We start from the raw sequence: 22832 nt of genomic DNA, 5'->3' as shown, positions 1-22832 counted from the left end.
TTTTTCAAGGCACTGCACAAAAATGTTATCACCTACCCATAGGGAGATGGGACATTCACTGATCGGCACATTACGCCTCTGCGTATGTAACATACCCCATTGCCCTATTTTGTTTCCTTCTCTTCCAAATACTTTCCTGAACTGGTTTCACTTGGCTACTTCAAGCACCTTTCGAAGTTACTTTCCAATCCATACACAATATATTCAAACAGTCTGTGTATGGGACTTTCCCTGTCTGAGAAAACCTTCTTTAAGCAGGCAGGGGAATTGCTATAGACAAGCTGAGAATATAACGTAAGAATCTCGCTGAGCAGCAATTGAAAGCAGCTTCTAAAGAGCATGTACTGGGCATTGAAACAACATTGCTGCATAGTATTTAGAGAGAAGAAAGCAATATAAGGTAATAAGTACATTATAAAAATTCATAATTTTGCAATGTCTGAAAGATAAAATATAAAGAGAAGTTTAGTTACATATACGTGCCAGCATTTAACATTTCATAGAAAATAGATCTTTATTTTGTGCTGCTGGATAGATCTTAAGAATAGATTATGCAGTAATCCATGCCTATACAAATGCCCTATGGGGGAAGTGAAATTACTTGCAGCTTCAAAGCAGACACAGGATGTTTTCCTGGCCCCTTTGTAGCCTGCATAATTGTGTAAACATCAGACTAAAATCCACTGATGGACTCATAAGATAACTGTAGAACTGTAGATCATCATCATACAGCAATACTTATGTTAAGTATTGATTAAGGAATTATTTGTCACCAAAATCTTTCTTGTGCTGCACCAGTTCTCTGGAGTGCGCTGCTCCAGACAATCACTTATCAATATCCAGTTTTTAACTAGCCTGAAAGACCCATCTTTGTAGGCAGATCTATCTTATTTTATATGACTATAGGACTATAGCCCTTTCATCATGAATATAACTTAGAAGAGCACCACTTCATGCAACAGTATCCATCATACTCCTTGCACTCCAGGGGCGGACACTGACCGTGAAGAGCCCCTGTGCAGGATCTTGTATCAATAGGTCATGGTCCACCAGCATAAACACATTCACATTTCCAGGTATATTTACATTGGGAATAATACAATACACACATACTTGTACCTAATACATTTACATATCAAGCACACATAAACATAGTACACATATGCACGCAAGCGTACATAAGATACATATATACACATAACACAAGCATGCATACATTAGTATTTTTGTAATGTACTTCTATAGTTCCCTAGATTTTTTTTTTGCTCATTTGTTTAGACGTAAAGCACAAGAAACTCCGAACTCAAATTTTTTAGCAAATTTTATGTTCAGTTCGAACACCAAATTTTATTTTTCATGTTCGCTCATCTCTAATATAGAGATGTATTTCTATGTACAAGAAAAGAGCAATCACAGGAGAAGAATATAATGGGTGGAAGAATTGAAGGAACAAGGCAAACCAGAAGACCAGCAATCCAAAGGCTTCATAAAATCAGAGTACCAACAGAGTAGACCCTGGTGGACCTATCAGGCCTTATTCAAGATCGATCTTCCTACAGATCTTACATCCATCAATTTGCCATGGCTCAAGAACAAGCCAAAGGCTGATAAGAAAAAAATATCTCTATGTACCAGTACAATATGCCTGTAAAGAAGAAGAATATGATTTAGCTCTTTAGCAATACAACTCCTAGCTCATAGCTAAAGCTCCCACCTGCCATATGAAAGGTTGTGAGTTTGAATCCTGATAACAGCCCATGTTTCAAATAAAGAATCTATTTAATTCAATATGAATAAAACCATTGCGAGAAGATGCAGATAGAGTGGTTATGTCTATGATCGTGTACCGCCCCGCAGGCTCGGCCAGCTATCGAGCCGCTCGAATCCGTGCTCGTACGGTGGGTGGCTCGAGCTCCTCACGGACCCGGGGGTCACGTCGCTCTGAAAGGGGTTGGCGCTACACGTAGGGACTTCGGTGGGGAGATCCACGGCCGGAGCCGCAATGGTTTGTAGGGGATTTAAGTTCATGATGCCACCCACGGGTTATGGTGAATGGATGGATATCACCGCTGCCATTGACTAGGCCTCCCGGGGACGGTGTTGCGCAGCTTGGTGTTGACCCCTCCGTGGGTAGGGAGATGAAGGTCCCAGGGGCCCGAGGGAGGCGCTGAGGCGGGGGAATGGATGGTGCTGGCGTGTCGGTGCGGTGCGGCGCGGTGCGCAGCCCAAAGGCACTGTTGTACTCACTATGACACAACACACTGGAGTCTCTGGTAAACCAAACGGGATGATGAACAGTGCCCACAGCCGGCTGCAGCTTCTCCCTTAACAGGTTGGTGGTTTCCGCCTTTCTCCTGCACCTCCTTAATGTGAATGTAATGACTCCTATGCCTAAGCAACGGTAGTCCGCTCCTCGGCTTGCTGGGTGTCGGGAGAGCCCTGTTTGCCCGCAGACGCTGGCCCTTTGGGTCTCTATGCCTTGGCGGCGGCTTTACCCCTAATGGTTGGGCTGTTGTCTTCAGTCGGGTCTTATGTGGGAAAGGTCCTTAAGTCCAGTCCTCAATCAGTTGATTTGACTCAGCCCTGTTGGTTCTGGGCTTTGTACTGGGTCTGAGTACCCCTCCTGGTGCTCCGGTTTCCAATCGGTTCCCCGGTTCGGTACCGGCGGGCCACCGCCCGACCCTGGTCCCTATGGTTCCACCGACTGTAATCCCAGCTCCTGCAGGCAGCCACCACCGTCTGCCTCCTTGCCAGAAGTGACTGGGCTCCCACCCAGACACCTGGTAGACTATGGCAGACCTGGTCACAGGTCTGCTCTTGAACTTGACTTCTCTCCTCCACTGTCAAAGCTAATCATCTACTCTGCACTAGAACTACTGCTTTTCCCGCCTCCAGGCCTGTGAACTCCTCGGTGGGCGGAGCCAACCACCTGGCTCCACCCCCCCTGGTGTGGACATCAAACCTGGAGGGTGGTGACAAGGTTTTGAAGTTTGGCTGTTGTCACCTTTTTAGGGAGGGGTGTGTGTGCATGGGACTACCTTGGACAACCTGACTAGTCCAGGGCGTCACAATCGACAATAGTGCATATGTTTGATTCTAAAGCTTGCCATACACATACTGTAAGATAGCTGTCGGCCGAACACACACATGAGTACTTGGCTGAGCATTCATGTCTTTTCAACCGGAGTAAGCCTCTAACACTCCTCTGCCATCAGTTTATTCCTCTTGAAAACAAGTTTAAGGTGTTGATGTTGCAACTGTCTGAACCTTCTCTTCTCCAACATCTGCTGGAGATCAGTAGGGAGGCCCCCTTACACCTCAGATCCTCGGCCAGTCCCTCCGAAATTGGTAGGCTACTCCAACTTTCATCTATCTAATGTGTATGGGGGCATTAATCCATTGTCCATTAAGTTAATAGATAGGTACATGGTTTACTGTATATACGAGGGAATCGAAATGTATTGTATTCTGATTTCCTGGCATGGCGTGCTCTTTCTGTAGAGGTTATCAGATTTGGCGGAATCTTGTGTAGAATAATTCAGGTCTATTATTACATTTCGAGGATCTTATATGCATATTTCAGACCCAGTGAAACAAGTCATTCAGAGAAAAGCTTTACTATGGTGCGGTGGGTGCAGATGTTTCTAATTGTGTATAGATGGTTTCTGTAATTCCAGCTCTTAGATAAAGAACCATTGCACTGTTGCCAGCTGTGTCTGCCTGAGGACATTACCAGATTTGGAAGAAATCTACTCCTTGTCTCCCCGTGTCGTTTTTCTTGATTTGTCAGCTGTAGAGTGACTGATCAGAATAAGGCTATGTTCACACGTCCTGTAATCATTTCCGGTTTCGCATCCATTTATAAAATGCAAATTCTGGAAAAAATGGATCCGTTCATGGATTCATTGACTATAATGATGACAGATCGGTCAAAACTTGTCATCCTTTAGGTGCCAATCCATCAGCCATCCGTTGTTTTGGACAGACAAAAAGTCTGGGTGCAGAACTTTTCTTGTGCGGATCCAAATACGGATCACTAACAGATCTGATCAAGCATAATGGGAGTCTATGGGCAACAAATCCGTTAGTAATGCATCCGTTCACCTAGCAGTTAATAGATCCAATGCCCTTAGACTCTCCCATGCGCTGTCCTGATCTGCATATGGGGATTACTGCTATGGCGTCGGACGTTAGGGTGCTTTACACGCTGCGACATCGCTAACGATATATATCGTCGGGGTCACGTCGTTAGTGACGCACATCTGGCATCGTTAGCGACATCGCAGCATGTGACAGCTAGGAGCGACGATCAACGATCGCAAAAACGTCAAAAACCCTTGATCGTTGACACGTTGCTCCTTTTCATAATATCGTTGGTGGTGCATGCCGCTGGTTGTTCGGCGTTCCTGCGGCATCACACATCGCTATGTGTGACACCGCAGGAACGACGAACATCTCCTTACCTGTGTCCACTGGCTATGAGGAAGGAAGGAGGTGGGCGGCATGTTCCGGCCGCTCATCTCCGCCCCTCCTCTGCTATTGGGCGGCCGCTTAGTGACGTCGTTGTGACGCCGAACGCACCTCCCCCTTGAAGGAGGGATTGTTCGGCGGTCACAGCGACATCGCTGAACAGGTATGTGCGTGTGACGCTGCCGTAGCGATAATGATCGCTACGGCAGCGATCACCAAATGTCGCACGAACGACGGGAGCGGGTGCTATCGCAGCGTGTAAAGCACCCTTAATTGCAGAGTCCGACAGGCAACCTGGTCTCTCTTAAGTGCTCAGCTCTGCTGGGCGTCGGCTGAGTTGTTTCCCTGCTCCTAGCTGTGCAGGAGCTAATCCTTTTTGGAGCAGTGTGCATCTCTTCTGAGAGCCAGGTTGCTGATTACCATCCAATGCTTCTTGCTTCCTATTTACGGCTGGGGAGTGTAGTAGGAGATCGCCGAAAATGGCATCAGTGATCCCGGTCTCACTAGTTATCAGTTCATGGTGACCAACAGCTGCTTCTCTGCATAGTGTGAACGTTCCCCTGTTGTGCAGTTATTTCTTTCCCTTTTCTTTATTCCCCTATACATATATTGTCTCTTCCTTATGTTTGAGTGCAGAGTGTACAAGGTTTCATTCTCCCTTGTCTGTGTGTTTTCTGTGGGGTTTTGTTACTGGGTTTCTGGCCCGCTCCCAGGCTCGGAGGAGTAAGATCAGGGCTCGGACAGGAGTCAGGGTCACGTTGGGGGCTCGGACCTTGCTACCATCAAGCTTACCCCCGAGATAAGGGACAGCGCAGGGTCTTAAGTCTAAGGGCCAGTTTAGGTACCCCTGGTCCGTCAGTACAATCCCCGTGACACACTCCCATTATGCTTGAATGGATCTGCTGCCCATAAATGCTCGACAGAGTAGACTACAGAGAAAAGTAGAAGACGGGTTTGTAATGCCGCGCCAATGATCACCAGTCAGAGGATCAGATTCATGTATCTTTATTGTTGCATAGGTCTACGCGTTTCAGGAGCTCTGCTCCCTTCCTCAGGACTGTCGGAAATAAGACAACATCAAATGGGATTTGATTGATTTGATGACTGGTGATCATTGGCGCGGCATTACAAACCCATCTTCTACTTTTCTCTGTTATCTGCCGTTTTGGGTTGCTGCTGCCTTGATCCATTTCTACATGCGATTGCAGTGGTTGTGACTTTCACAACTACATTTGGTGAGTAGTATTGCTCCCCCCTCCCCTACCCTATATTTATAAGGGTAAGACCCTATTGTGCTTTATTTTTCACAGCTATTCCACTTATCGACGGAGTAGACTAGAATAGAATAGAATAGAATAGGATAGATAGATATGTCGCGGGCGGAGGAGGGGACGCTGCGCTCTCCCACTGCTCGGGTCCGGCTGCCGCTGCTGCTGCGGCCTGCTGCTGCTCGGTGGCTCGAGCGATGGGCCGGATCCTGGGGACTCGAGCGGCGCTCCTCGCCCGTGAGTGAAAGGGGTTTGGTTTTTGGGATAATTTATTGTCCGTGACGCCACCCACGGTTGTGGTGATTGTGTGGACACCACCGCTGCTCTGTCTGGGGATCCCGGGAGTGGTGGTTTGGAGCAGCTAGTTGTTGATTGACCCCTCCGTGGGTAGGGGGTTTGGTGGTCCCAGGGCCCAGTGATGGGGTTGGGATGGTGGACAGGCGGGTTATGGGGCCTGTGGAGGTGCAGGGACGCCGGGGCAGCGCTGTGCCGCACGGCACGAAGGTACTCACTCAGCCCAAGGATGATGACACAGTTCACGGTAAACAAACGGCTGGTTGGCGGGTCCCTTGGACGGCTACGGTGCTGATGTTCCCTGCAGTTAGCGGTGACTGTCACTTCCCTGCACCTAAGTACGGTTCTTTGGTAGCGATGGATTCCCACCGGTAACCCGCTCCCCAGCTTGGATATGAGCCGGTGGAGCCCCTCTCTTGCCCGCAGGCGCTGTCCCTGGGAAACTGGTGCCTTGGCGGTGGCGGTGTCTCCCCTTCACGGTCGGACTGTTGCCTTCAATCGGGACTTGGTTGTTGGGAGACCCGAAGGTCCCCTTCACTGACGGATTTGGCAAATTATGGCGACTCCTAGCCTTGCCGGGATCCGAAAGGCCCCTGCCACTGGTGCTGGCTTCTCTTTGTATACCGCTCCGGTACCGCCAGGCCACCACCCGTCCACAGTCCTTTCGGCAACCTCCAAGCAGCCTCTCCTGCAGACGGTCACCGCCGTCTGCCAACCTTGCTGTCTCAGTCCGGGGCACACACCCGGACTAACTTCAGGCTTTCAACTGTCACTTTCTCTGTCACTACTCTCACTGTCCTCCTTCTCCTTCCTCTCACTTTGAACTCTTCACTTAATCTCTCACTGTTCCTCCTCACTCAAGCTCTGCCTAAGCTAAACTGCCTGGTTTTCCCGCCTCCAGGGCTGTGAACTCCTCGGTGGGCGGAGCCAACCGCCTGGCCCACCCCCTGGTGTGGACATCAGCCCCTGGAGGACGGCAACAAGGGTTTGTGTTCTGACCTTGGTGTTCCTGCAGGGAATGTGGGGTGTGTGTGGTGTTGTGACCTGTGACCCCTGGCTTGCCCAGGGCGTCACAGATAGATATAGCTTGTACAGCTATTTAGCAGATTTAAAAAATATTTAAGACAAAAAATGACGTGAGGTCCCCACATTTAAAAAAAAAAGCAGCCAAGGCACAGCTGACAGCTGAGGGTCGCAACCTGCAGCTGCTGCTGTACCTCTGCTGGATAACAAAATTGCGGGGGAACTCATGTCATTTTTTTATCTAAAATTAATTTTAAATTCTGCTAAATAGCTGTACAAGCTATCTACTGTATCTATCTATCCTTTCTATTCTATTCTATCTACTGTAACTATCTATCTATCCTTTCTTTCTATGCTATCTACCTGTCATATCTATCTATCTATCCTTTCTTTCTATGCTATCTATCTCTTTATCTAGCTATCTCTATAAAATGATAACGGATCCGTTAAAGGATCCATTGACTCTAATGATAAGGGAGCCTTTCACGGATCAGTTAAAAAAGTTATCTGTTAAGGGATCTGTTATTAGACCTGCGCCATATCCGTTACAAACGGATCATTACAGGACATGGTGACCCAGCCTAATGGAGTATGGAGACACATAACTATTAGGCAGTTTAACCTAAAAAAAGGAGGCACCATGTGATGTCCCATTATCTATATATAGAACTTTTTTCCTATTAATTTCAATGCATACAAACCGCACATGCCCTTACACATGGAGTAAGACACACTTGGGTTTGGCCAGAAACTGTTTCAAGGATCTTACAAGGGATATTTCCTCAACTACAACTTTAAGCAATGCAGACCTCAAAAACCATGGGAATGAGGCTTGCTTTTATGAAAATGTAAAGCAGGATTGATATTTTATAAGAATGGGGTTTGTTCTTTTTTGGGGGTTAAATAACTTTTAAGATCTGTAATATTCCTATATTTCCAAGTGGAGGGACATAATAAATATGCAGCATATAATGAATTATTTTGTGTTTTCATGCTATCATCTTGGACACAGACAGTTCCTTCTGGTCCTTGTCTATCTTATCTCTCAGTAACACAAGAACAGGCTGTAAAAGTGGTTTCTTAACAGGAAAACTCAATGGATCCTTCAGCGGTTACTCAGCAAACAGACAACACTTATAGTAGGGATAATAATAGAAAAAAGGCAAAAGTAATGCGGTCAATAAAAAAAAATTATAGCCATACTCAGCCTCTGAACGATAAAACCAAAAATATGGACTACGCTTATATTTCATGATGAAACAGAAGTATTACGGTATAAGTAGAACAACAATTGTAATATTACAATCATTATGAATACACAATGAATGCGTACAATTATAAAAGTTCTATTAGGTGAATGAGAACAGTCAAATATGGTGGAAGCTCAAAGATGTTTTTGGGGTTGTTTTACAGCCTCTGGCACTGGGTGCCTTGACTGTGTGCAAGGAATCAAGAAATCTGAAGATCACCAAAGGATTTTGGGTCACAATATAGTGCCCAGTGTTAAGCCTGCTTTACACGCTGCAATGTATTTTTCAATGTGTCGGCGGGGTCACGTCGTAAGTGACGCACATCCGGCATCGTAAGTACATTGCAGTGTGTGACAGGTACGTGCGATTGCGATTGAACGTTAAAACATTCATCGCATACACATCGTACCTCTCTCTAGAATTGCACGTCAGGTTGTTCATCATACCCGGGGTAGCGCACATTGCAGTGTGTGACACCCCGGGAACGATGAACAGATCTTACCTACGTCCTGCGGCTCCCAGCCGGTAATGCGGAAGGAAGGAGGTGGGCGGGATGTTTACGTCCCGCTCAGCTCCGCCCCTCCGCTTCTATTGGCCGGCTGCCGCGTGACATCGATGTGATGCCGAATGTCCCTCCATCTCCAGGAAGTGGACGTTCGCCGCCCACATAGAGGTCATATGGATGGGTAAGTACGTGTGACGGGGGTTAATCGTTTGTGTGGCACGTTCAACAAATTGAACATGCCACACATACGATGGGGGCGTTGCAAATCGCATACGATATCGTATGCGAAATTGCAACGTGTAAAGCAGGCTTTAGATATCTGGGTTTATGCCCTAGGTCATTGGTCTTCCAGCAGGACGATGACCCCAGCTATACTTCAAGAAGCCCCCAGAAATGGATGGAAACAAAGCTCTGGAGAGTTCTGAAGTGGCAGCAATGAGTCTGCATCTAAATCCTATTGGAGAGATCTTAAAATTGCTGTTGGGAGAAGGCGCCTTTTAATATGAGAGATCTGGAGCAGATTGCAAAACAAGAATGGTCCAAACTTCCAGCTGAGAGGTATAAGAAGCTTGTTGATGGTTATAGGAAGCGATTGATTGCAGTTATTTATTCCAAAGGATGTGCAACCAAATATTAAGGGGTACTTTGCACGTTGCGACATCGCTACTGCGATATTGTCGGGGTCAAATCGAAAGTGACTCACATCCGGCGCCGGTAACGACACCGCAAAATGTAAAGCCTAGATGCGACGATGAACGAGCGTGAAACAGTCAATCGGTGATCTGTGTCACATCGTTCATTTTCATAATGTCGCACCTATAGGAGATACGATTTTGTTCCTCGTTCCTGCAGCTCCACACATCGCTGTGTGTGAAGCCGCAGGAGCGAGGAACATCTCCTACCTGCCTCCACCGCCAATGCGGAAGGAAGGAGGTGGGCGAGATGTTTACGTCCCGCTCATCTCCGCCCCTCCGCTTTTATTGGCCGCCTGCTGTGTGACGTCGCTGTGACGCCGCACGACCCCGCCAACTTAGGAAGGAGGCGGGTCGCCGGCCAGGGCAGGTAATTGCGTGTGAAGCTGCCATAGCGATAATGTTCACTACGGCAGCTATCACAAGATATCGCATGGGCGACGTGGACGGGTACTATCGCGCTCGGCATCGCTAGCATCGGCTAGCGATGTCGCAACGTGCAAAGTACCCCTCGGTTGAGGGTGCCAACAATTTTCTCCAGCCCATTTTGGGGGGTTTGTATGAAATGATGTCCAATGTACCTTTTTTCCCCTTTTTTGTGTTATTTCAATACACAAAAAGGAAATCAACATGTGTATAACAAAATGTGGAATTACAATAATATACTGGGAGAAATACTTCATTTTTTGAAACAATTTGAAGAAAACCAACCCTTTCGGCCATAACTGCTTATAGTACCATTAGAAATTCTACAAATTTCTAATGTACTCTCAATATAATAATATTTTTTCACTTATACAGCGCTTTACATACAATGGCAACACTGTCCCCATTGGTGCTCACAATCTAAAGTCCCTATCAGTATGTTTTTGGAGGAAACCAGAGTAGCCAGAGGAAACCCTCACAAACACAGGGAGAACATACAAAATCCTTGCAGATGTTGTCCTTGGTGGGATTTGAACCCAGGACCCCAGCGCTGCAAGACTGCAGTGCTAACCACTGAGCCACCGTGTATCATTTCTTCTTGGTTTCTAAGATCTCTGCTTGTTGTCAGTTAATAGTAAGTCCCAATGTTTAGTTCCAGTGGGTGTTAATCTATGCCGATCCATGTGATGATGACAAAAGTGCAAATCTACTTTACAAGGCACTGGTCTGATACATGCACTGCAAGGCTATGTTCTCACGTTGCATTTTTGCAGGGTTTTTTTCCTGGATTACATGTGTCACTTGTCTACAGTACGTATTTAAATGTAATAAAGTTAGCTTTATTCCTGACTAGTGCTGAAAAAATACATCTATAAAGTTGCATTTTTTTACAGCATTTTTACACTCTATGGGTGAAAAAATACTGGGAAAAAACACTTAAAAAAAAATGCATGCGGCAGATATGAAAAACTTTGCAGTTTTCTAATTCAATCCATGTCATAGGTTTTGCTGATAATGTAAAATGCAATTTTTAATTTGCATTAAAAAAATGCTGCAAAAAAAACCGCTGCAAAAACGCAACTTCTGAACAAGGCGTAACCAGCAGTGTATCTTTTTGGCAAGGAAAATGTTACATAAAAAAAAAAAAAGACAATGGTTTAGCTCTTGAATGATTGATCAATCAGCCCACGGCTCTGGTACAACTTCACATAGATGTGCACCTTTAATGTGGCCACATTTAACACCACTCATGTATATGACAAAAAATGTGTCATGGGAACATCATCCAGTTCTCACCATAGACATTCAATTTACTCTCCAAAATTAGTACAAACCACCAAAGGAAATGTATCATCTACGGCCGCTATAGTCCATGCACTTATTCTTCTAGTTAATAAATCCTTACCTAAAACCATGAATATAGACCAGAATTGTAGATTAGTGCCTAACATTGAAATGTATCTCATGGGTGTAATGTGACCGTGGTTTATATGAACATCGCCCCAATAAAGCTAAGAATGCTATCTGCTCATAGCCACTCTGCAAAAATGCTCCCGAGGATTTATTATGTCTGTTACATTTACTCCAACCACCAAAAAAGGCAATGGAGTTGTAAACCACCGCTGGCTTCCTGCTGCTTGTCTTTTTTTATTTGGAAGGACATAGTTTTCTTGATGTCTCCACAGCTCTGTGTGACACTGGGAACAAGTCACAGACCCAGCATGGATACCTTACCATATATATCTAGCATAGGGAACTGCTTAAATTTATAGAGGCTGTAAATTTTCAGCAAGTCGTGCAGCTTGGCGAATACTAATGGTGTGCAGTGCACACACTGTCATGATTCGGGTCTACTTCCAGGGACGAAAAGTATGTGATTTTCTTATTTTCATTCACCTGCCGACTAAAGTGTCTGCTGCATCTCACAATGTTTTATTGAGCAAAGCAGCAGATACTTTAGCCGACAAGTGACCGCACGTATGAAATCATATACAGTTAGGTCCAGAAATATTTGGACAGTGACACAAGTTTTGTTATTTTAGCTGTTTACAAAAACATGTTCAGAAATACAATTATATATATAATAGGGGCTGAAAGTGCACACTCCCAGCTGCAATATGAGAGTTTTCACATCCAAATCGGAGAAAGGGTTTAGGAATCATAGCTCTGTAATGCATAGCCTCCTCTTTTTCAAGGGACCAAAAGTAATTGGACAAGGTACTCTAAGGGCTGCAATTAACTCTGAAGGCGTCTACCTCGTTAACCTGTAATCAATGAAGTAGTTAAAAGGTCTGGGGTTGATTACAGGTGTGTGGTTTTGCATTTGGAAGCTGTTGCTGTGACCAGACAACATGCGGTCTAAGGAACTCTCAATTGAGGTGAAGCAGAACATCCTGAGGCTGAAAAAAAAGAAAAAATCCATCAGAGAGATAGCAGACATGCTTGGAGTAGCAAAATCAACAGTCGGGTACATTCTGAGAAAAAAGGAATTGACTGGTGAGCTTGGGAACTCAAAAAAGCCTGGGCGTCCACGGATGACAACAGTGGTGGATGATCGCCGCATACTTTCTTTGGTGAAGAAGAACCCGTTCACAACATCAACTGAAGTCCAGAACACTCTCAGTGAAGTAGGTGTATCTGTCTCTAAGTCAACAGTAAAGAGAAGACTCCATGAAAGTAAATACAAAGGGTTCACATCTAGATGCAAACCATTCATCAATTCCAAAAATAGACAGGCCAGAGTTAAATTTGCTGAAAAACACCTCATGAAGCCAGCTCAGTTCTGGAAAAGTATTCTATGGACAGATGAGACAAAGATCAACCTGTACCAGAATGATGGGAAGAAAAAAGTTTGGAGAAGAAAGGGAACAGCGCATGATCCAAGGCACACCACATCCTCTGTAAAACATGGTGGAGGCAACGTGATGGCATGGGCATGCATGGCTTTCAATGGCACTGGGTCACTTGTGTTTATTGATGACATAACAGCAGATAAGAGTAGCCGGATGAATTCTGAAGTGTACCGGGATATACTTTCAGCCCAGATTCAGCCAAATGCCGCAAAGTTGATCGGACGGCGCTTCATAGTACAGATGGACAATGACTCCAAGCATACAGCCAGAGCTACCCAGGAGTTCATGAGTGCAAAAAAGTGGAACATTCTGCAATGGCCAAGTCAATCACCAGATCTTAACCCAATTGAGCATGCATTTCACTTGCTCAAATCCAGACTTAAGACGGAAAGACCCACAAACAAGCAAGACCTGAAGGCTGCGGCTGTAAAGGCCTGGCAAAGCATTAAGAAGGAGGAAACCCAGCGTTTGGTGATGTCCATGGGTTCCAGACTTAAGGCAGTGATTGCCTCCAAAGGATTCGCAACAAAATATTGAAAATAAAAATATTTTGTTTGGGTTTGGTTTATTTGTCCAATTACTTTTGACCTCCTAAAATATGGAGTGTTTGTGAAGAAATGTGTACAATTCCTACAATTTCTATCAGATATTTTTGTTCAAACCTTCAAATTAAACGTTACAATCTGCACTTGAATTCTGTTGTAGAGGTTTAATTTCAAATCCAATGTGGTGGCATGCAGAGCCCAACTCGCGAAAATTGTGTCACTGTCCAAATATTTCTGGACCTAACTGTACATATGCTCACGAGATGAGTGATGGAACTGGCTGAATCCTAACAGTGTGTACATTGCTGAAAATCTACTTAGGAGCTGACAACCCATTTGAATAGTGATTGCACTTTTAAAAAACATCTGAGATATCATAGAGACATATCAGAAGTTCTTTTGTCAGATGTAGTGATCGGTAGATTTCTAAAAACAAAGGCATGTTCTCTCTATACTAGCTGACAATGGGCTCATAGAGCATCTTTTGAGCCCAGCTGTCTTTGAACAGAGCAGTGCTCAGCTGAATGCTTCTTCCCCCCTCGAATTTAACAATTGGTTTAGGATTCAGAACCAGGACCAAACCAATCAAAATTTCTAACATGGCTCTATGATATAGCAAAATGTTTCTTAAAGTGCAGTTACTCTTTAAAGAAGTTATCAACTACTAATGTGATCACCTTTCTTTTATCCTAACTCTTCCTAACTAACAGTTTCCTAATATACTTCTGCTATCTACTCTGCTCCTGTAAGCTTAACTCTAAGAGGCTCGTAAATACTCTTATTCTAAATAAATTCTAAAGTATAGGTGTTGAAATTAAAGTGGTTTTCCACTACAAATGTGATTTCTTTTCTTTTATCTTAACTGTTCCTAACTAACACTTTCCTCATATACTTCTGATATCTACTCCTTCCAGCTGCAAACCAGAATCGGACCAACTGAACAGGGCATATCACTGGTGGGGGCAGGACTGCCACTCTGTGAGTGACAGTGTCGCGGGCGGAGGGGACGCACTCACCACGCTCAGGTCCGGGGCTTCTGTTGCTGCTGCTTGGTGGCTCGAGCGGTGGGCCGGACCCGGGGACTCGAGCAGCGCTCCTCACCCGTGAGTGAAAAGGGATGGTTTATTTGGGGAGAGAGTTCGTGACGCCACCCACGGGACGTGGTGATGATGGCACCACCGCTGCTGGTGACGGGGATCCCGGGAGAGATGGTAGGGAGCAGCTAGGATGTTGTCCCCTCCGTGGGTAGGGGTTGGTGATCCTGGGGCCCGGTGGTGTAACGGGGAGGCTGGATGGCTGGGGGTGCAGGTACAGCGCGATGCGATGCCGGATGGCACTGGTGTACTCACTCAGACAATCAATGACAGAGTCTCTGGTAAACCAAACGGCCGGATGGACGGGTCCTGCAGCCGGCTGCAGTGTTGTTGTGCTCTCCCCGGACGGCTGATGGTGGCTGTCTTTCTCTGCACCTTTTAGAATGTTCTGACTCCTGTGGTTGCCCACCGGTAGTCCGCTCCCCGGCGTATAGGTGCCGTAGGAGCCCGTTTTGCCCGCAGGCGCTGGCCCTTTGATCTCTAGCCTGTCGCGGTGGCTGTATATCCTCACGGTGTGGACTTTAGCCTTCTGTTGGGTCTTGGTTGTTGGGAAACCCCTGGGGTTCCTGTCATACTCGGATTTGACTATTGTCGGCGGCTCCAAGCCTGGTCTGGGTCCGATGGCCCTGCCTGTGTGCTTAGTTTCACTCCGCTCCCCGGTTTGGTACCGGTGGGCCACCGCCCAGCCCCGGTCCTACGCCTCTGCAGAGTTCTGCTAACTCCTGCAGACGGCCACTACCGTCTTCCAACCTTGCTGTCAGTGACTGGGCTTCGACCCAGACACTTGCAGTTTTCTGACCCCTCACTTTCACCTCCTAAACTCAACTACTGTTCTTCCCGCCTCCAGGCCTGTGAACTCCTCGGTGGGTGGGGCCAACCGCCTGGCTCCGCCCCACCTGGTGTGGACATCAGACCCTGGAGGAGGCAACAAGGGTTTTTGGTTGACTGGTGTTACTGTCCAGGGTGGGGGGTTTGTATGTTGGTATGTATGTGACTACCTGGCTAGTCCAGGGCGTCACAACAGCAGTCTGGGTGTGCATGGCCAGATCACACTTCACTCTCCTCTCAGCCCCCACCAGTGACATGCCAGGCTCATGGGGTACAATTCTAGTCTGTAGTCAGAAGGATCAACGCTACAACAACAACAAAGGTATTTATGAGCCTCTATGAGATAAACTTACAGGAGCAGCGTAGATAGCAGAAGTATATTAGGAAAGTGTTAGGATAAAAGAAATTTGTAGTGCTACACATTTGTAGTGCATATTGCTTTTATTTCAACACCTATACTTTAGAATTTATTTAAAGTAAGGATATTTACGAGACTCTTAGAGATAAGCTTATGGGAGCAGAGTAGATAGCAGACGTATATTAGGGAAATGTTAGTTCGGGAGAGTTAGGATAAAAGCAAGAGGATCACATTTGTAGTGGAAAACTGCTTTCATTTCAACACCTTTAGTTTAGGATTAGCACGTAGTGTGGATGCAGATAGAGGCAAAACTTAGGTAATCATTATTTCTCATTACAAAGACTTTCAAATATGTATACAATCAGATAAAAGAAGGAAAAAGTCCAAGTTTGGGTTTTCCAAATATAACTGATTGCTGTTAGGTGAAAAGAAGTATGGCACAGAACCCGATTTAACAGATTTGATGATTTCCGTACATATGAGATAGATGTTGGCCAAACGTGGATATAATTGAGCCACTGGCTCGAGCTGTGCATCTTTGCTACAAGTAGATACTATATATAGTTTACATCAAATTATATGGCCTAAAATTGATATTTGTGGACAGGTTTGAGGGCAAAGCGCTAATTAAAGGTCTCTCTTGTATTAAAGTCAGCCATTCCCACTGACTTCAGCAGGACATACTGATCATCTAATTTCTATGAAGGACTCCTGAGTTTCATGACAGATGGTGTCTTGAATTCAAGCCCCTTATTGTTTTTTTTTTGTTCTCCTACTCAAAAATACACTGCCAGATGAGTTGGGCAGCACATGGCTAGGCTATCCTAATAGAGAATGCATGAAAAATTGGCTTAGCCAAAACTATAAGTTTATGGAGGCGTTCAGAGGGATCCAAGATCATGGGCTTCTTAACACGTCTGACATATAATTACAAGATTACATTGCAGCTATTTCCCAACCTAACTGTACGCTCAATTCACACAGACACTTTTGCCAGAATAGTGATGTCTTCAGCGCTACACTTGGCATCTGTCCAGAATTTTCATGAACATCATCAGAAGCCAATGAGGTCTATTCAGATGTACTGAAAGTGGATTTAAAAGGTATCATGGCTCAATTATGATCAGAAGCCATGGAACTGATGTGAAGGAAGCCTTAGAATAAACTTTGCCCTCCCGAATCCCGAGGTGACAACATACGATGGTATGTACCCAGCAGGCTTACCTTGTAACATACTCCTGTAGGCATTGTCTGCTATTGCGTAGATGTGAGGGGGCATTTCATGTCTTTTCTTGCCTTTGTACATGTCAATGATCTTCTCCGAATAAATTGGAAGGGATTTGTAAGGGTTGACGACAACACAAAAGAGACCGGAATATGTCTGAAATACAAAGAGGAGGCGTATTCATATAACAGGAATAGTACTCAAGAATATACTAAACTGCCCCCATTGGGACGCTCAGAAGAACCCAACGTAAGTCATGAGTGGTTTTCACAAAACATGAATTTTATGTCCAATTATTATGGTCATCATTATAAAACATGACAACATTTTATTGTAAATGTATGATGTGATTATTAATTCTAGTTTGCACATTAAATATTAATGTATTAGTTATTACGTCTTCTGGCACCTGAAGAAAAGATCTTGACATGTGGGTACCGAGATCTCTTTTGGCCATAAAAGGAGAACAAAGTACGTCTTGTTTAAAGTGCTGGTATGTATGGTTTGCTTGGTATTTAGAAACAGAAAGAACATAAATGGGAATATGTTTGTTGTAGAGGAGCAGCACGGCAATATATGACGCAGATACTTTTTTGCTGTTTCCATTATCCTTTGTGGCAAGGTTACGTTCTGCTGCATTCCACTGACGTTGGGTTGTACTTTTCATCGTGCTTACGGTATGTATCTCAGCACCTAACTCCAATCTTACTCATTCCTGTTTTTTTCCTGTACATGTATATTAACTTTTTCTAAAATGTCTGCAATTTTAATCATGACATTAAATTACATCACCAGAATCAGACTGAACTTAAAGAATTGATACCCCCAAAATATAACAAAGGGGTCTTTGGATCAACTTAAAAGGTATCAACACTGAGGACAAACAAACTTTTTGGATCAACTTAGACACCTGTGCTCTGATGGAACCGCAACCTCTTTTCTCCTAAAGAGACCCAAAAATGTTCAGTACCTGGATGGTGCCATAAGGATAAGAAATACTTAGTGCATACTTTAATGTAGAGTGGGGAAATTTCAGAAGGAAAATCATTTCTTTAAATATATGGGGGCTTTTCTTTATTAAGGACTCCTCTTATTCTCCAGGAGAACCTAGCATATTAATGCATTAATATGAGCACAGAGCCATATATTTAATTGGGAACAATGTAATCGTGAATTGGGAACCTTGTATCGTAAAGAATACAAGGCACAGAATGGTACAGGAGGAGAGACGACCCTGCCCTCGAGGGCTCACAGTCTACAGGAGGAGAAAAGACCCTGCCCACGAGGGATCACAGTTTACAGGAGGAGAAAGGACCCTGTCCGAGAGGGTTCACAGTCAACAGATGGAGAGAGGACCCTGCCTTCGAGAGCTTACAGTCTACAAGATGAGAGAGGATCCTGCCCATGAGGGTTCACAGTCTATAGGAGAAGAAACGACCCTGCCCACGAGGGCTCACAGTCTACAGGAGGAGAGAGGACCCTGCCAACGAGGGCTCACAGTCAACAGGAGGAGAGAGGACCTTGCCTGTGAGGGCTCACTGTCTAACGGAGAAGGGTGAGGAGACAGTAAGTGAGGGTAAAGCTGGTAGTGTGGTGTTACAGTGGACTGAGGGTTACTGCAGGTTGTAGGCTTGTTGGAAGAGATGGGTCTTCAGTTTCGTTTTGAAAGTCACGGTAGGCCAGAGTCTATGTTAAGTCAGAGAGTTCCGGAGTACGGGTGTGGTGCAGGAAAAATCTTGTATGAGATTGCGGGAAGAGGAGATAAGGTGAGAGGAAAGAAGATCTTGTGACGATCAGAGGTTACGTGCAGGTAGGTACCAAGATGCTAGACCAAAGATGTATGGAGGCGACAGGTTGCGGATGGCTTTGTATGTCATGGTTAGTGTTTTGAAACGGAGACTTTGGGCAATGTGAAGCCAGTGAAGAGATTGGCAGAGAGGAGGGGCCAGGGAATAGATGGGGGGGAGACAGGTGGATTAGTCAAGCTGCAGAGTCTAGGATAGATTGAAGTGGTGCAGGAGTGTTAGAAGGGAGGCCAGAGAGCAGGAGATTGCAGTAGTTGAGGCGGGAGATGATGAGGAAATGCACTAGTGTTTTTCTTTACCTGAGGGATTGCTGCAGCAAAAGTGGAAACGTGCTACCAGATTTCCCCTGGGATCACAGTTTTATTTTTTGGGATTCCAGCAGATGTGACCAGCAATTATTGGGAAAAATCAACTAACAAAAATGGAGTGACCAAGAAGGAGTTCTAAGAAATGAAATGACCTTTACTATAAACATGCCTATTAAGGTCAATTTAAATATTTTATTTGATTGTAACATTGACACATACAGATAACAACTCACACACCCTCAGCAGATCTCCAAACATCTAATTCAGGTGGAAAAAAACCCCCCACAGAATCAGACAAGTCATGGTCCAACTTTTCCGGTTTTTGTTTCGCCCATGGTCTGGCAATGTTTAACTAATTGCCAGTTACCCTGGGGAGAGCTGCCCTGAAATATCTTAGTTCTGTGATGCTGAGGTATGTGTGATATGGGCAGACATAGCGAAGATGGCAGGATGTCAACAATATCCCTGTCTCCAAACGAACTGGGAACTATTAGAAAAGAGGAAGATCGGAACATGATGGTCACAAGTTCCCATTAATGTTTGAGGGAAACTATTTGTTGCCTGATTCTCACATTTGAACATCTGGGCAGAATTAGGTTGTGAATGGTAAGTTGTAAAGTTCTGGGACAGTGATGCCAGAGGCAAGGCTCATAAACCAGTAGTAGTCCACTAAATGGCATAAACTACATCCGTTTATGGATGAGGGAGACTTATAAGAGGCCAGGGCATCCTTGGCACATAGCATGCAGTTGAAGGAGTAGTAGTAGAGCTTTGGATAGAGATAAAATGGCCACATGGCTCCAGAATGACCAAGGGAGAGATGACCTTTTGTCTCACTTGCTGAAGGTGAATACATGGGAGAATCAGTGGGAAGGGGTAGACAAGGTGGAAGTCAGTGATTAGTAGAAGATGGTGGTAGATTAGGAGGACAAGGTAGTGTAGACCATTCCTTTACCAAAGTCCGTCTCATCCCGCCCATTGTAAATTCATTTGTGTTGGGTAGAGGAGGTGAATATTCCATAGATACTTGAACTCAAACATGGGAATTAATAGCTGTGTGTGAAATGAGTCATGGCAGCTACTTAGGTGTGTGTGGGATATTGAAGCCATGGCAGGTGGCCATGATTGGATGATTTACCTGTTTAGGGTCTGGGTGCAGATATTTTGTGATTAAGTCACATAGTAGAGTTGGCCATTACTACCTCTTGTGGTCGGCATTCCACAGTCTGACTACTTTAACTGTAAAGAACCCTTTCCTATTTAGCTGCCGGAATCGCCTTTCTTCCACTCGTAGTGAGTGCTCCCTGGGATTAAGAATTGGGGGGTATTTAAAGAGGACCTTTCACCAGGTCAAGAGCAACCAATTTTTGATCTTATTTTATTCCTGCTGCGCTCCTGATTATGTTATTATTATTATTATTATTATTTTATTAAATCTTCCATACAGAGATATAGGTCATTTTATTTAATGCTAATATTTAAGGTCTTTACCAAGGAGGCGTGGCTCACATGATTTTTTTATGGGGGTGTGTCTTTAAGCGACCTTGCATAATTACCTTGTGAGCCATGGCCTCTTGGGAAAAAAATCATAAAAATTAGCTTAAAATAAAAAGGCCCATATCCAAATAAAAGGCCGCATGACGAAATTACAAAAAAAGATGAAATAGTCAACAGAGCAAAGGGAATAAAGTAAGAGCAAAAACCTCTTTTCTATACGTCAGGCATGTACCCTCACATCCATGCATCTACCATCAGGTCTTGTCTTGATTTATAACAATGGGTGTCTTTGTTTCCGCCTAATTCATTTTTAACAAACAATTTAGACAGAAAAGTTCTTATCTCCTGTATCAGGAAATACCAGTTGGGTCAGAGATCCATGGTGTAGGGATAAGGGTATTAAGATGCATTATTAATATAATAATACCAGCAGAAACTGGACTATATAATACGTGTCCATAACGATAAACTCATGGTATTATTTAACCATCCATAGCTTAAAAGGTGACCTGAAACAATGTGGAAAATATGCTCTCAATAGATAATGGAAACAAGGTCAGTGTCTCTTAAAGGGAGTCTGTCACCCCTAAAAGGCCAAATAAACTGCATAGACATTTATATAGAAGATGTAGCCCCTATAAAAACATACTAGACATATATATAGTTTAACTTAATATTTACTAGAAAATATGCTTTTATTTATTATGCAAATGATGGCACTTTTATGCATCCTTGGTGTTGCCTATACAGTGGAACCTCGCTTAACGAGTAACCCAGTTTGCGAGTATTTCGCTATAAGAGCAAAGATTGCTGTAAATTTGTAACTGTTTACGAGCAAGCTTTGCTGTACGAGCAAAATACTCACCGCACACACTTCCCGTACTTTAACCGCGCTCTGACCCGCTCCTTGCAGTCCGCACAATGCAACACACACAAATACACACAAGCACACACAAACACGCGCACACGCACATATTATGCTTACCTTCTATTCCATCACCGGCCTCATGGTTCTTGTAGTTCGCCACTACAGTATGTGTATCGGCAACCATGGCGACAAGGGAGGAACTTCCGCTGTCAGTCGCTACTCAAAGGCAGCGTGCTGGCCAATCAGAGGCAAGCGGCTTCTACCTTTGACGTCAGCACTCTGGCAGTGGAAGTTCCTCCCTCGTCGCGATCCTCATCCTGTACCGGCGAACTGCAAGATCCAGGAGGCCGGCGATGGAACGGAAGGTAAGGTGAGCATAATACATATATGTATGTATATGTGCGTGCGTGTTTGTGTGTGTTTGTACGTGTGTGGAATGGCACAATAGGGGACCAGGATGGGACTTTTAACGAGTTGTGAAACGAATTGTCTGCATTGCAATGATTTCCTATGGGAAATCTTGCTTTGCTGAACGAGTAACTTGGTTAACAAGCACACTCCCAGAACGGATTGTTCTTGTTAACCAAGGTTCCACTGTACCTTAATGCACCACTACGCACTCCTTTTTGCATATTAAAGCCAGTTCTGTTATGATCCGGAACCATGGAAGACCACCATAGATCATTGGCAACTAATCTGGCCGCCATCCCCTTACTAACCATCAAGATCACTAGATCTGAACTCCGTCCTATACCAGGTTCTCTTGTCATACCAATGAACAGAAAGCAGGAACCATTACAAATTCAAGAAGCAACAAACACATGGACTAATAGGAGCAATACTCCAAACATAGCTGCAGGGAGCGTCCCAGCTAAGCAATTGAGAGGGAAGATTCCTGCATGCAAATAAACTGACAAACTCAGATAAGAGCAAAAAGAACCAAACAACAAATAAAGAGCAAAGCACTTATCTGGGGTAGATGTGGTCTGCAGCAGGATGAAGCAGGCTGGTGAACAAAGAACAACTGACATCCGGCATAGCCTGCTAGCAGACCAGGGTTTAAATAGGCAGAGAGTTAGCAATGGAAACGCCCATTGCTCAACACACCTGGTCTCTGTCCAAATCATTCCTGGCCACAAGAGGGAGCCTCACAGCAGCAAAAGCATAACTGACATTCACAACACAGTTCCTTATCTTGATTGACAGGGCTCCGTTGATAAAAGTGAACCGCTGTCTAAAATCAGTTTCTGCTTCTGTCCTTGTGCACTGACACCGGAGGAGAACTCTGGCACGATCCAAGTGGCCATGGGCACCCTCTGATGCCTAGTTCCTGACTGTTTGTAGCCACTGCTCAAAGCACCCATAAGTATAACGAGCGGCTTCAGTAAGAAGGAGAGGGTGTTATGACAGGCCCATAACGGTGTACCAGGGCAAAGGCCACACCATCGGTGCACAGAAGAGTGCTCATTTGCAGATTAATATTTACAAATATTAAGTTAAATTGTATATGCCTGGCATGATTTA

The 22832-nt window shown here is 44.8% G+C and overlaps 1 protein-coding gene across 2 annotated transcripts in view; it reads right to left on the bottom strand.

Moving 5' to 3' along the window:
* MYH11 (myosin heavy chain 11) overlaps positions 1-22832 on the bottom strand; it is a 153404-nt gene that overhangs the window by 116568 nt on the left and 14004 nt on the right. For both annotated transcript variants that reach the window (XM_075317961.1, XM_075317963.1), the window contains exon 3: positions 16830-16986. In XM_075317961.1, the coding sequence (XP_075174076.1) occupies positions 16830-16986 (157 nt within the window). The remainder of the gene's footprint in view (positions 1-16829; positions 16987-22832) is intronic.

The sequence above is a fragment of the Anomaloglossus baeobatrachus genome, chromosome 7, assembly GCF_048569485.1.
Source record: "Anomaloglossus baeobatrachus isolate aAnoBae1 chromosome 7, aAnoBae1.hap1, whole genome shotgun sequence".
NCBI classification, from domain to species: Eukaryota; Metazoa; Chordata; class Amphibia; order Anura; family Aromobatidae; genus Anomaloglossus; species Anomaloglossus baeobatrachus.
This window is presented reverse-complemented; position numbering and strand designations above follow the sequence as displayed.